This window comes from Penicillium paradoxum (assembly GCF_028828445.1).
Source record: "Penicillium paradoxum strain IBT 22861 chromosome Unknown utg000007l_segment0_segment0, whole genome shotgun sequence".
Lineage (NCBI taxonomy): Eukaryota > Fungi > Ascomycota > Eurotiomycetes > Eurotiales > Aspergillaceae > Penicillium > Penicillium paradoxum.
The window spans coordinates 1814257-1828855 of NW_026643185.1; the positions used below are offsets into that span (position 1 = coordinate 1814257).

Genomic DNA, 14599 nt, shown 5'->3' on the forward strand with positions numbered 1-14599 from the left:
AAAGGGGTACACCGATATTGATCTGCACTCCAATCCTGGACTGACAACTAGTATTAATGGACAAATCCTGGACTGACAACTAGTATTAATGGACTCGGAGTCTCGGAGAGATAAGGCGAGACCGTGACCTACGGCGTACACGGTTAGGTGCTAAAGTAAGCCCTGATGGCTTTCATTTCATCCTTGTATTCTGGCCTAAACACATTGGCCTGCAGGTGCCCATGATCAATGTCTGGTGTATCTAGGGGGAACATGAGATTCGGAATCAAGTGATACAGCAGCAATGACGCCATTCTTTGGAAATCAGGATAGAATGCCCGAAGTAGTACTGCGTACCTACGGGTATATTGTATCTGCAGAAAGAATCCAGACGTCCAGATGTACAGACGTACAGACGTACAGACGGACTCCAGTGACGGCGTCGGCAGTCCGTCACACGCAGCCACAGCACCGCCACATGCCCAGCCACAGTGACGGTGACCCCGGCGGCCAATCAGAACGCCGATGTCACCGCTCTTTACACGAACGCCCCCGTCGCGCGTCGGTGGAGTCATGGAAACAGAAAATTGTCAAAGAGATGGAACATCTCGCATGCCCTTTTTTTCTCCGAATCTAAATATAATGTGGTCTCGATTTGTTGAGTCCGGATTCCGGCACAAGGATATCCGCAGATCGTCTTTGGCGCCCAACAGCCTAGTGTCAGATATGAGCTCGAAACCTGCTGTGCCATAGATACGTGTCTGTGTCCCAAGTGGCACCCAACCGCTCTGCCCTATAGTTCCTCCTGTCCTGTTGTTCGCTGCCCTGCCCAACGTGGATGCGCTTGATCCCCCAGCCTCCCTGCCCGCATCACTTCTCCCACGCCTTAAAACCTCCGCTGCCTGGGGTTGAGAACCTGACTGCCTAATTAAACGCCGAACGCTGTGCCTTGCTTCTTCTTTTAAACCCTTGTGCGAGGTTACTTCACTCGTGATCTATACCTCCCTCTCACACCTTCTCTTTAAACCCTACACCGCTTCCTTATCGACTGGTCGATCTCGACCATCTGATGACCGATTGTCGATAAGGTCGTCAGAACGACTTGTTATTCGTCATGGCACCTTTGGGCGAAACCATCGCGGTGATTGACAAGTCTGGCAAAGTTGTGAGCACGGTAAGCTCCGATCTCCAGCCACTGTCCGACCCCGCACTAACTAGTATCAGAGTAAGCAACTATTCGGCGTCTTCAGCCATGCCAAAAATGCCTATCGTGAGCGCAAGTATGCTTTTCAATCGGAACGCAATGCAAAGATTGCAGAACAGCAAGCACTCGAGGGACTGGCCAACTATCAGATCGATGACTCGCGGTCGGTAGCTTCTCGACGAAGCCATTCCAGATCAAGACATAGCCGTAGTCATCGTGCCCCATCCCACTATGACGATGAACAGACAGTCATATCCCGACAGGATTCTCATTACGAGCACCCGCAGACAATCGTGCGTCGTCATACCCATCATGATGTCGCAGTCCGCGAGGACGCCCGGCCCGAGACAGCTCGGTCCAAATCTGATGCGCATATCGACATGGATCTTGCATATGGGGACGCCTCCCATGCAGCATTATCTCGATATACCCCTCCAGAACCGAAGGATGATCAACAAAAGCTTGATGGTCTTGTCAACAAAGCACAGTGGCTCCTCGAAGAGGCACACTGTGTACAACACGGCGCCACTGCCACCATGGCCCACCTCCAACAGAACCCAGATGCCATGGCCGCTGTAGCCTTGACTTTGGCGGAGATTAGCAATGTGGCCCGCCAGATGGCGCCATCTGCATTAACCACACTCAAGGCTGCTGCTCCCGTCGTCTTCTCTCTGCTCTCCAGTCCTCAATTCCTGATCGCTGCTGGAGTCGGTCTTGGCGTGACAGTGGTCATGTTTGGAGGCTACAAGATCATCCAGAGAATCAAAGCTGGCGCAGTTGGACAAGAAGGACAACCCCCCGAGACGGAAGTAGAAATGGAAGAAATGATGGAGCTTAACACAGAGGCCCTCAGCTCCGTCGAGATGTGGAGACGCGGAGTCGCTGATCAGCAAGCTGAAAGCCTCGGAACCTCTGTCGATGGCGAATTCATCACCCCCACCGCAGCTGCTATGTCAGGCATCGACGTCACCACTGCTCGCGCGCGACGAGACCCTCGCTTCAAATTCGACGACGATGACTCGGTCGCTTCGTCCCGTCGTTCCCGCCGTACACGAACCAGCCGTGCTCCAACATACGCACACTCGGAACGCCACGAGCGGAGATCAAAGGCTCCTTCCGAGGCCCCGAGTGGATTCTTTGGACGGAGCTCATCCAGATCTAAGGCGCCATCAATGGCTCCCAGCAGAGCCCCCAGCAGATCGCATAGCAAGGCCCCTAGCCAAGCTCCTAGCCAAGCCCCCAGCAGAGCTCCCAGTCATTCACACAGCCGGGCCCCCAGTTATTCACACAGTCGCGCGCCGAGTCAAGCACACAGCCGGCCTCCTAGTCGCACACACAGCCGCGCCTACTCAAAATCCGGCAGTCTCGTTTCCGAGATTGAGAAACGCTCCAAGGAGAAAAAGAAGGGGCCTAGCCGTTTGCGACTCATGTTCACCTCTTCTTCTTAATTTCAATATTCGCCACCCGACCAAATCACAATATGTACATATACATTTCTTCTTGATGTTATTCTTGGGCTGAGATGCACATTGTACTGCTCATGCGTCCCCTTTCATACAACTAACTCCTTTTATGTCGACCCAAGTCTTACGCGTCATCTGCCGTGTATTTCTACTTGCTCGATACAATGATCGACGGCTTCTGTTTTTCTTCGTTTGCTTTTATTCATTCTTCTACATCTTTTTCTGTTGACTTCTTTTATTTTCTCATCATTCTTTTGCCCTTATATTTACCTTCCTCTTCCTTTTCTTCTTCTTCTTCTTCTTCTTTGACTTTTTTCCAACATGTTCTCTTTCTTCTTCGACGTCCATATTTGAACTTTCGACTACTTTCAGCAATGCAACCCGTTCGTATAAGCATATTCGGCGTTGGTGGGCGGAATTATCAGTATTTACACCCACACTAGGGCGAAATAGATCAAAAATATATTGTTCAAAGCACTCAGTTCTCTCCCTAAGATTCTCCCATGTATCATCTTTTGTATCGAGCCCGTGACGATATCACGTTAGTATATGTATGATTTTTCCATTAATCATTTCATTCGTAGCATATAACTCTCACTATCCTCTCATAAACAAGACCCCACTCGAATATCATTGAATTCCAAAGTGCAATATCCACCCCAGAGGCTACACAATCTCAGGCGAAGAAGAATAGATTTGAAACCCTAATAGTTCCAGCGCAGACAGGCATGGCACCGATTGCTCAAAAAGGCAATTTCTCGATCTACCCACCAAGGCCAAACTCAGACAGTTAATCTTCATGCCTTAAGTAAAGGCACCGAATAGCAATTCGGCATACATCTGTAACAGGCTAGGAGAATCGGGCAGGGAATTCTTTTCGGCGAGTAGTGGGACTAGACCAGTTCACCGGTGTGCCTAAGCTCCACACTTCTCACACGTTGCAAGAGTGGCCCATAGAGGACGTGGCGCGGTGGAGACGGGGACATAGCTGTGATCTACGGCCAGCACGATCATTACGAAACAGGTCTGGACTTTCGTTCAAGTGCCCCTGCATTGAGATGGGGACTTGGGTGTACATACCAAGAGTACAGATTTGGAGCACAGATTTGGTGTGATATTAGATGACTTTATGGGGATATAGGGAGCTGTAAATCAAGTCCTTTCAAGTCGAAGCACAGGTCGTTGGCACCTGCACTGGGTGTGGGCTAGACCTTTCTGGGCCACCCCGGGCAGTGGTTCGAGTCCCCTAGGAACGTCAAATTCGTGGCCTGATGGGCTGTGACCATGTGTTGCTGGGAATCTCATCTTTTTTATTTTTTCAGAAAAAAAGAGCCTGTATATTTTGTAGGGAGTATAGAAATTAAGGTTATTTTATGTGGAGTACAGATGTGTACCTATGTACATGTACGTAGGATGTAGGTATGTAAGTACCTACTAGTGGTAGGTTAGGTACCCAGGTAGGACGCGGTGGAGACTTCTATGCGGATATTTCGAATTTGCAGTTGAAAGATTATATATTTTGACGCTCTAAGCGGGTCAACTATTACTATGTGTATATGCACACATATGAAGCTGCGTGGCGATTATATTATGGTTGTTGTGGTCTGGTTGTTAAATGGTGCTTCAATTCCGCCTGCACAATTAGCGCAGATTCGAGGAGAATCGATATGAAACTCCCTCTAGAGCGATCCTCGATCGCATCCCAGACTGTGTCAACGATTCGAGGCTGTAAGTCCAAAAGCAGCCGGTCGGCAATTCCCAGTCGAACCATCTGCCGTCAAGAAGAAAGATGGTTTGCATCACCGGGCCCAGTCAGCCACGGGCAAGGATCAAGCGAGCGTAGTATCTTTTCTTGTGAAATATGACGGGTCATATTATGTATTCTGAAGTCATTGACTCCGGCAGCAAAAGGCCTTCAAAGTAGCCGGAGCTTCTCCAGCGGAAGTAATGCAGCCAATCATCGCATAGATCGCCGTGCGAGCTGCTTGAGAACGCCACAAAGCCAAAGAGATATCGTTCACGTGTGCTTTTGCATCTGCGATTAAGGGTCGCACTGTCTATACGTCAGAGGAAGAAGATGGTATGCGGTACGCAATTGGGCCATACACTGTCAGTTGTCAAGACTTGAATCTGCAAACGGAAGGACGCTGAGAAAATAAGTCCCGACTGGACTCTGGAGTGACATATTAGCCTCGTGGAGAGCAGTCAAATGTCGTCTAGGGTTCGATATCGGGACCTTTAGTTGCTCCACTCCAATTCTCCAAATATGCGGAGAAGCAGAGGGGATGCTGCTGATGAGAGGATCAATGCACCCGCTAAAGCAGCCAAGATGCTAGGAATTTGGAATCTCTTTGCTTAGGATGGGTGATTCTCGTCTTTGATTTCCCGAAGAGGGTATGGCACGGATGGAGCGGCAATCCCCCGATCCGATAAGTCCAGGGTTATAGTTTCTTGAGTACTTCAAGGACTGGGGTGTCTTTCAAGGGATGCCTTTTCCGATTTCTGCTTTCTGCATATCGCCACGAGCTACTGCCCTCGGATAACGCGCATTATTCAGGATGAAGATCTCCCAGGCAAAGTTGCCTTTAGAGGTGATTGTCGTTGGGTACGTGGTCTACTGTACAGGATTTGGTGCGTGTGAATGGGATGCTGATGTTGGATAGTGCTGGTATGTATGCATCAGTGAGAGACAAGGGTTCCATTGACGGTAATTGGACCAGGCATTGGAGGCATGGCAGCAGCTCTCACATTAGGTCTTCGGGGGCACCATGTCGTTGTTCTTGAAGCTGCCCAGAAGGTACGAGTGGTCAAATAGACGTGGGTCTTATGACGACTGACTTGGTGATAGCTCATGGAAGTAGGCGCTGGGATCCAAGTGTCCCCGAACATGTTGCGTCTATTCGATCGTGCGTCTTCCTTGTGCGAAGATCAACCCCTGCTAACCGGGATTAGGATGGGGCGTCTCGGATTTGATTCACGCCCACGATGTAGCTCTCGAGCACATCCATGTCCGAAGATGGGATGATGGCAGACTACTCGGCACAATGCCAGTGAACAAGACCTTCGGTCAGCAAGTAGTCATCCACCGCGCGGATCTGCACAACGCCATAGTCGACAGGGCTCTGGCTCTACCAAATGTTGAGCTACGAGAGAACTCACGCGTCACTGACGTGCAATTCAATACAGCAAGTGTGACGTTAGCCAACGGCGAGATTGTCCGCGGCGACGTAGTGATCGGTGCAGACGGCATCAAGTCTAGTATCCGCGGCCGCCTGCTCGAGGACCCGACCATCAAAGCGGTTGCCACCGGTGATGCCGCATACCGTATCATGTTACCCCGTGATATCATGGAACAAGACCCCGAATTGAAGGCACTCATTGATGAGCCGCAGGCGACACGTTGGCTCGGTCCTGCGCGCCACATTGTTGCATACCCTGTGCGCAAGCACGAGTTGTATAACGTCGTCTTGCTCCATCCTGACAGCCACGCTGTGAGTGAGTCCTGGACTACGAAGGGCTCGAAGCAGGCCATGCTGGATAACTATGACGGGTGGGATAGCAAGGTACGCAAGCTAGTTGATCTGGTCGAGGATAACGAGGTTTTGGAGTGGAAGCTGTGTTTGCATCATCCGCTTCAGACTTGGATCAGGGGCTCTGTTGCTCTGCTCGGGGATGCATGTCACCCAATGCTGTATGTGGTTATGAAATCATGTTGATTGTGATTGATACTAAACTGCCCGGTTTATAGACCATATATTGCTCAGGGTGCTGCACAGGCTGTCGAAGATGCAGCCGCGCTTGGGATCGTGCTGTCAGCTATCTCATCGCGTGAGGAGATACCGCGTGCCCTGAGAGCCTACGAAAGGTCCCGGAAGAAACGTGCTGAGGCGGTGCAGCTGTCCGGATCGGAGAATCGTATCACGTTGCACTTGCCAGATGGGCCTGAGCAAATTGCCCGCGATGCCCAGTTTGAGGCATCGGCCAGTGGGAATAACCCAGATAAGTGGTCGGATCGTAGAACCCAAGAGTTTCTGTGGGGTTGGGATGCAGAGAAAGCAGCGTTGGATACTTGGAATGGTATGTCGCGTTGTGTTTCTGGTAGTCATCCGCTAACCTGGGGCAGAAGAACAAGATACCATCAAGGTCAATGCGAACCTTTAGGTGCTGTTGATTATATGCAAACTATTTATACTCCGACTTCTGTCGTCATCCAGCGACCCCAGGTACATATAGATGTTGCATTCGTCGATAAATGCACATTCAGCCCTGGATTGGATATATGAATTTACGTGGACATACGGAAGAGTAGCTCGATCAATTCAGTCCAACATCATTTGACTTTTGATTCCAATTCCCATAATTTAATAATTTTTCTAGTGTTCATTATACAGTCATTCAAATCCAAGGCTATCCATCACAGATTGCTGGAATATTGGACCAAAAAGACTTGACATGTTGGCCCGAGGAAGCCAGGGACGGTCAACATTTAGCATTCCAATCATTCAAAATTGAAGAGGATGTGTCTTATTTCTGGTAGAAGAAATTTACATTCTCTCGCCAGCGGCGGCCTTCATCTGGCCGTACTTCTTGAGACGGATGGCAGACACGGTGATGAAGCCGGTGGTCTCGGCGGGGGAGAAGTCACCGATCTCGTCCATGGAGGACTCGCTCATGTCGTAGAGCTTCTCAGTCTCGGAGGAGCGACCGAGAATGGAGACGGTGCCCTTGTAGGCGCGGCAGCGGACCTGGCCGTTGACGGTCTTCTGGGAAGCGGTGATGGAGGACTCGAGGAACTCACGCTCGGGGGAGAAGTACATGCCGTTGTACAGGAGCTGCATATGTTAGACTACACCAATGGACACTAAGACTGTGAGTCTTACCTTAGAGTAGTTGTAAGTAACGAAGGAATCGCGCAGAGCACGGACCTCACGATCCAAGACAAGACCCTCAAGGTCACTGAACAACTGTTAGTCGTGCCAACAAGATATCTTTTTGCGATGAATACTCACAGGTGAGCGGAGCGCAGGCAGGTGAGACCGGGGGTCTCGTAGCAGCCACGGGACTTGATACCGATGAAACGGTTCTCGACGATATCAATACGGCCAACACCGTGACGGCGGGCAATGGTGTTAGCGGTGAGGAAGAGCTCGACGGAGTCGGTGGCGACCTTCTTCTTGCCAGCCTCAGTGTACTCAAGCTTGACGGGGACACCCTTCTCGAAGGTGAGGGTGAAGTCCTCGGGCTGATCGGGAGCGGTCAGGGGGTCCTGGGTGAGCTTCCACATGTCGGCGGGAGGAGTGGTATCGGGATCCTCAAGGATACCGGCCTCGTAAGAGCAGTGAGCCAAGTTCTCATCCATGGACCAAGGCTTGGACTTGGTGGAGGTGACGGGAATGCCCTTCTCGGCGGCGTAGTCGAGCAGGTCCTGACGGCCCTTGAAGCGCTCGTAGAAGATGGGGTCGCGCCATGGGGCAATGACCTTGATGTTGGGCTGGAGGGCGTAGAAGGCAAGCTCGAAGCGAACCTGATCGTTACCCTTACCAGTGCAGCCGTGGGAGACAGCGAAGCAGCCCTCGCGCTAATTTCGAATTAATATGAATGTTATTTTCGTTGGCAGGAAAGGTAAGCGTACCTGAGCAACCTCGATCTGGGCACGAGCAATAACGGGGCGAGCCAGGGAGGTACCGAGCAAGTAAACGTTCTCGTAGACGGCGTTGCAAGCAATAGCGGGGAAGCAAAGCTCCTCGATGAACTCGCGGCGGATGTCAACAATCTCGCACTTGAGGGCACCGATCTTCAGGGCCTTCTCGCGGGCAGCCTCGAAGTCCTCTGTGAATAGTCATTAGAATGATGTCGGATGGTACATCGACGGAACTGAATTACCTTCCTGGCCAACATCGGCCACTATGTTCACATTAGTATTTGATCTGGACTGATACGGCGTGGTGGTAACTTACTGAAACAGACGACCTCATAGCCCTCCTCGATGAGGTACTTCACTATAGTTTCGTATCAGCAACCGCGATTGGTGAATAGGTCGACCGAGGGAACTCATACAGATACAGCTGGTGTCGAGACCGCCGGAGTAGGCGAGGCAAACCTGTACGACGAACTGTTAGAGAAATTGTGGAGTGGGTGGCGGTGTGCGATAGAATTGGGAATGGACGTTGGGAGTAGAGGAAAGAGGCATATCAATGGAGCAAAGGTTCATACCTTTCCCTGTGCCATTGTGACGAATTGAACAAACTTCAAATGATTTGGACGTGGAGTATGAAACAAAAGAAGAATTGAGTCATCAGGGAAAAATGATAATTTTGGTGCGGGCCGGGGAAAGTCACGGGTTCGAGGTGATAAACCCTGATAAGATCGATCATTGCCCCTCCAATCCCGAATCAAGTCCGATAGACACTGTCATAGGCTTCGAAAGGCCATCTACAACGCAACTTGCTTATGAAACCCGTCTCAAAGTCTCAATTACAACCTCAAAAGCTCACTTCGAGTTTAAATTTGTTATGCTGGGAGGGGTCGTGAGATTCGCACTATGTATGTATAAGGTTCCCGTGACGGGGCTCCGTCATCGGTAGCTCTTGTTTGAGAAGTTTGGCAAGTTTGTTCCATATGCATATTCTCGGCTATTCGCGGCGCTTTCCCCGCGCAATGCCCCGGACATAGAACAAGGAGCAATTTAAAGGCCATCATCCCTAGAAAAGAAAACCCTTATGTATTTACATTCCGTCCATATCTCACAATCCTAGCCAGATATGGCTCCTTTACGCACTCCCTTACGGTCTCTTGCCCAAGCTCCTCGGCGGTTCTACTCCGGAGCTCCTACTCCCGCAGCAAAGCTGAACCTACCTATTGACTACAAAACTACACCGATTTTACATCACACTTCATCCTCCTTGGCAAATACGAAAGAATACCCGGCAGGCGCCACAAGTAAACGGCTTAACCTGTACCAGGCAATCAACTCAGCGCTACGGACAGCGTTAACCAAATCCGATAGAACCATCGTGTTTGGCGAGGATGTCGGGTTCGGTGGTGTTTTCCGATGCTCAATGGATCTTCAAACAGAATTTGGGTCAGATCGAGTATTCAACACGCCTCTCACCGAACAAGGTATTGCAGGGTTCGCAATTGGGGCGGCAGCGGAAGGGATGAAGCCTATAGCTGAGATCCAATTCGCCGACTATGTCTTTCCCGCATTCGATCAAATTGTGAATGAGGCAGCCAAGTTCCGCTATCGAGAGGGTGGGACGGGCATTAATGTTGGGGGCCTCGTCATCCGGATGCCCTGCGGCGCGGTTGGACACGGTGCATTGTATGTTATGTCTGAGTGCCAAGCCAGCTGGTATGCTAACTCAATAGGTATCATTCTCAATCCCCCGAGTCGCTCTTCGCACATATCCCCGGCTTGCGAGTAGTCATGCCACGGTCCCCGGCTCAGGCCAAGGGACTTCTTCTCTCCTCCATCTTCGAGCACAATGATCCTGTGATCTTCATGGAGCCTAAAATCCTCTACCGGGCAGCTGTGGAATATGTGCCGAACGAGTACTACACCATACCGCTCAGCAAGGCTGAAGTACTCAAGCCTGGCAAGGACTTGACCATAATTTCCTACGGGCAGCCTCTTTACTTGTGCTCTTCGGCCATCTCTGCGATCGAGAAAGCCATGCCGGGTGTCAGTGTGGAATTGATTGACCTGCGAACGATATATCCATGGGATAGACAGACTGTCATCGACAGTGTCAAGAAAACCGGTCGGGCCATTGTCGTGCATGAAAGCATGGTTAACTATGGCGTTGGGGCAGAGGTTGCATCCACACTACAAGAAAGCGCATTCTTACGTCTTGAAGCTCCAGTCAAACGAGTTGCCGGATGGAGTACGCATACCGGGCTGACCTACGAGCAATTCATTCTGCCCGATGTCGCAAGTGAGTATTCAAAGTCAAACTGTCGTTTTTATCATCACTGACCCATGTGTTCTCTTAGGAATCTACGACGCAGTTAAACAGACCCTTGAATATTGAACTAGGGTTCCCCTTAAAAGGTTATAATCATAAGCCAATCAATTTTACTTAAGTACAAATGTACAACATTTTCCTTGGTATTTCGAATTTGTGAACGGGGAGGTGCATATATACCTCATTGCATCAATTAAAATGGCGAAGATTGTTTTGCACCATTCGTCATTCTCCCAGGCTAGGCATCATGCTTTCAATCCGTTATTGAGCCGCTATGTTTGCAAGGCCGGGCAGTTTGTAAGCCTTCACATAATCGGCGCCACCTTCCAACCGCGGTCCACGTCCAACTTACAACGCAGCACGCCATAAGCTGCCGTAAGCCGCCATAAACCCCGATGCATTTGCAATCGTTTCGGAAAATATACAGGGTATAGTCCAGGTTTGATTGCTCAATATGCAGTGGTATTGCGGGTTTGTAATGCAGCGGGACGACGTACAAGGTCACGGGTGGGGGTTATCGCTATAAAGACATGAAACCCCTCATGTGCTTCGAACTTCGAATATCAAATTCACACTCTCTCTTCTCGCTGAATACTTCCTCCTCTTTTTGAAGGAAAAAAAAAGAACCATTCTTACTCAACGCAACTGAATCTTGAGTACAATATGACAAACCTCAAGGTCGCGCTTGTCGGGGTATGTCATCCAGGTTATATTCCATCACTAAGTCATTAAACATTTTCCAGGGGAGTGGTAATGTTGGTCCTGCAGTGCTCAAAGAGCTACTCGCCGCAGGTTTTGAGGTAACCGTCCTCACGCGACAGGACAGCAACAAAAGTTTTGACTCTCGCGCCCGGGTTGTCAAAGTTGACTATGAGTCTCTTGACTCGCTGAAAGCCGCTCTTTCCGGCCAAGATGCCGTTGTGAATGCCTTGGATGTCGGTACAATTCCAAAGGCCATTCATCTTCGCCTGGTTGATGCAGCGGTTGCAACCGGTGTGAAGCGATTCATCCCTTCAGAGTACGGCTGCGATACCACAAACCCGCTGGCCTCGAAAATCCCTGTGTTTGCCGACAAGGTAACCGTACAAGAATACCTTAAGAACGTCCCCCAGGACTCGGGTCTTAGCTACTCGCTTCTTATCACTGGGCCTTTCCTCGACTGGGGCATTGAGCGGGGCACCGTTCTCAAGGTGGCTGGTCCTGTCGTTCCTTTATATGACGGTGGTGATCGCCGTTTCAGTTCTACGACTCTCCGTGGCGTGGGCAAGGGAGTTGTCGGAATCCTTAACAACCTCGAGGCCACGAAGAACTCCACGGTCTATGTCAATGAGGCCAGGTTGACACAGAAAGAGCTAATAGCATTGTCTGGTAGTTCCCCTGAGACCAAGACTGTTCAGACCACAGACTTGGAACAAGAGGCATTTGCGGAACTGGGAAAGCCATCGCCAAACCCAGCGCTCTTTGTTGAGAAATTTCTTGTGCGGACCGTCTTTGGTGAAGGATTCGGCTCTCTTTTCGATTCTCAGAAACTTTTCAATGATTCCTTTGGTCTCAAGGTTCTGTCTGAGGAAGAAATCCGTGGTTTCTTTAAGTCGCCAGCTCTCTGAGTATCATGAAAGTATTTTTCAATGATCTGATTTTGTTTCACTATTTTCTGTTGAATTTGATCATATGAGCTCTGTTTGCTCCCTAATTCCCCTCTCTAGTCCTCCATCTTCCATATCATCGTCAAGAGACTGTGCTTTTCCCTATCCTGCCTTTCCAGCGTAGACCTCAAACATTTCCACGCATGAAGTCCGAGCCTACAGCCGAGATAGGAGGTATAAGACTCAATCTGATCAGCTCATTTTCCCACCAGCCATCTTGCTATATCTTTTTTTTCTTATTAGAGAACACTCAGCTTGACATGTGACGTCACGAGTTGGCTCTGCAGAGGCCCCGCTATTCACCCCGCTTGTGTCTTCCGTCTCGAGCCCTACGAGAGATCTTAATTGCGACTTTCTATTCTATTGTTATCTATTCATAGGACCGCTGTATCTCGTGGTTCCAGAAAAAGGGATCGATCGCCAGAAAGGATGAAATCTGGAGCTTCAAATCCGGTGGTCCTCTATTGGCACAGGACCGATTTGCGTCTTCATGATTCCCCAGCTTTACAGGCCGCTTTGGCCTTGAACCCATCAGTGTTCATTCCAATCTGGACGTGGGATCAGCATTACGTCTACAAGGCACGAGTTGGGCCAAATAGGTGGAAATTTCTGCTCGAATGCCAAAGTGATTTGTCCAAGGCATATACAAACATCAACCCAAAGCAAAAGCTGCACGTTGTACGTGAGGGGCCACAGACTATCCTACCTAAGCTCTGGGATCATTGGGGTGTCACGCATCTCGTTTTTGAAAAGGATACAGATGCGTATGCTCGAGAGCGAGATAATGCGGTCATGGACATGGCCGAGAAGGCTGGCGTTGAGGTGATTGTCAAGATGGGCAGGACTCTGTTTGACCCAGACGAAATTGTTCGAAAGAACAATGGCAAGCCGACGATCAGTGTTACGCAACTAGAGAAGGCTGCCATGAAAATCAACAACGGCAACCCTGATAAGCCACTCGATCCCCCCAAGAGTATCCCTGATCCTTGGGGCAAGGAGCGTATGGATTTGAGCGGTATCAAACAAGACCCTGTTGATAGCCAGCCGGACTTGAATGCGGAACACCGCACCAAAAAGGATGAACAGTATTCCAATCTTATGGGTCCCACCAAGGACTTTGCTGTTCCTTGGCAAGACATTGGGATTGATCTTTCCCAAGCAACAACCCCGCACCGAGGAGGTGAACAAGAGGCGTTGAGAATACTGAGAGAATGTATCAAAAATGAGGATTATATCGGAACATTTGAGAAGCCCAATACGTCACCAGCAGATTTCGAGCCCCAATCGACCACATTATTATCCCCTCATCTTCATTTCGGCTCGCTATCAATTCGAAAGTTCTGGTGGGACGTACAAGAAGTATTTGAGAAACGACGCAAGGCCAAAAAGCCAGTCCCTGGTGTACCAACCAATCTCCCGGGCCAGTTGCTGTTCCGTGATATGTACTTTGCTGCGCAGGCACCTCTTGGAAACGCGTTTTCCCGCACTTATGGGAATAATATTGCCAGGTTCATTGATTGGCATCTACAAACCAAACCTCCCGGTCCGGATGGATCGTTCGATGGCTCCTATGAAGTGGACTCGGCGGAGGCGGAGGAATGGTTCCAACGTTGGAGCGAGGGTCGCACTGGATTTCCATGGATCGATGCTCTGATGCGCCAGTTAAGACAGGAAGGCTGGATACATCATCTCGGAAGACACAGCGTTGCTTGTTTTCTAACTCGAGGCGGGTGCTATGTCTCATGGGAGCGAGGTGCAGAAGTTTTCGAAGAACTTTTGATTGACCGTCAGTATCTCATTTATTCTCTTAATTTCGATGCATAACTAACCGAAGATGGCAGACGAAACCGCATGTAATGTGGGAAACTGGATGTGGCTTTCCTGCACGGCATTCTTCGCGCAGTTCTACCGCTGCTACTCTCCCATTGCATTCGGGAAGAAGTGGGATCCAGAAGGCGCCCTTATCAGAAGATACTGTCCCGAGCTGGCCAAGTTTGACAAGAAGCATATCTACGAGCCCTGGAAGGCGCCTATCGCAGATCAGAAGAAATGGGGGTGCAGAATCACTGGGGATGGAAGTCCATCCTCTCGCTCTGAGGATGCTGAACACACATATCCTAAGCCGATGTTTGACTTCAACGAGCGAAGAGACATCTGCCTGAATGGCATGAAGCATGCATATAGTGTTGGACTCCACGGCAATGACAGCAAGGTCAAAGATGGGTCTTGGAAGAAAGAATTTGGAAAGGATGGAAAGGACGACGGAGGCAACAGGTCGATCAAAAGACAGAAGACTTAACAAATTATCCGTAAAAGATAAGTATTAGCACTAACTGCGGGAAA

At 49.9% G+C, this 14599-nt stretch overlaps 6 protein-coding genes across 6 annotated transcripts; 5 read left to right on the forward strand and 1 right to left on the reverse strand.

Moving 5' to 3' along the window:
• Nucleotides 1-1093: 1093 nt before the first annotated feature.
• On the forward strand, nucleotides 1094-2631 carry N7457_008238 (uncharacterized protein; the record flags this gene model as incomplete). The annotated part of the gene is made up of 2 exons (XM_057179281.1): nucleotides 1094-1153; nucleotides 1204-2631. 2 exons carry the CDS (start codon nucleotides 1094-1096, stop codon nucleotides 2629-2631), a joined length of 1488 nt encoding a protein of 495 aa, XP_057027667.1.
• Nucleotides 2632-5204: 2573 nt separating this feature from the next.
• On the forward strand, nucleotides 5205-6807 carry N7457_008239 (putative salicylate hydroxylase; the record flags this gene model as incomplete). The annotated part of the gene is made up of 7 exons (XM_057179282.1): nucleotides 5205-5251; nucleotides 5310-5314; nucleotides 5367-5443; nucleotides 5495-5552; nucleotides 5599-6337; nucleotides 6395-6723; nucleotides 6770-6807. The coding sequence occupies 7 exons, from the start codon at nucleotides 5205-5207 to the stop codon at nucleotides 6805-6807; spliced, it is 1293 nt and encodes a 430-aa protein (XP_057027668.1).
• A 383-nt stretch (nucleotides 6808-7190) lies between these two features.
• N7457_008240 (argininosuccinate synthase) lies at nucleotides 7191-8874 on the reverse strand (the record flags this gene model as incomplete). Its single annotated transcript, XM_057179283.1, has 8 exons — nucleotides 7191-7478; nucleotides 7527-7602; nucleotides 7656-8224; nucleotides 8279-8475; nucleotides 8530-8550; nucleotides 8604-8645; nucleotides 8704-8746; nucleotides 8860-8874. The coding sequence occupies 8 exons, from the start codon at nucleotides 8872-8874 to the stop codon at nucleotides 7191-7193; spliced, it is 1251 nt and encodes a 416-aa protein (XP_057027669.1).
• Nucleotides 8875-9407: 533 nt separating this feature from the next.
• Nucleotides 9408-10676, forward strand: N7457_008241 (uncharacterized protein; the record flags this gene model as incomplete). The annotated part of the gene is made up of 3 exons (XM_057179284.1): nucleotides 9408-9967; nucleotides 10015-10580; nucleotides 10639-10676. The coding sequence occupies 3 exons, from the start codon at nucleotides 9408-9410 to the stop codon at nucleotides 10674-10676; spliced, it is 1164 nt and encodes a 387-aa protein (XP_057027670.1).
• Nucleotides 10677-11273: 597 nt separating this feature from the next.
• On the forward strand, nucleotides 11274-12217 carry N7457_008242 (aromatic alcohol reductase; the record flags this gene model as incomplete). Its single annotated transcript, XM_057179285.1, has 2 exons — nucleotides 11274-11303; nucleotides 11354-12217. 2 exons carry the CDS (start codon nucleotides 11274-11276, stop codon nucleotides 12215-12217), a joined length of 894 nt encoding a protein of 297 aa, XP_057027671.1.
• A 468-nt stretch (nucleotides 12218-12685) lies between these two features.
• On the forward strand, nucleotides 12686-14555 carry N7457_008243 (cryptochrome/deoxyribodipyrimidine photo-lyase family protein; the record flags this gene model as incomplete). The annotated part of the gene is made up of 2 exons (XM_057179286.1): nucleotides 12686-14042; nucleotides 14098-14555. 2 exons carry the CDS (start codon nucleotides 12686-12688, stop codon nucleotides 14553-14555), a joined length of 1815 nt encoding a protein of 604 aa, XP_057027672.1.
• Nucleotides 14556-14599: the final 44 nt, after the last annotated feature.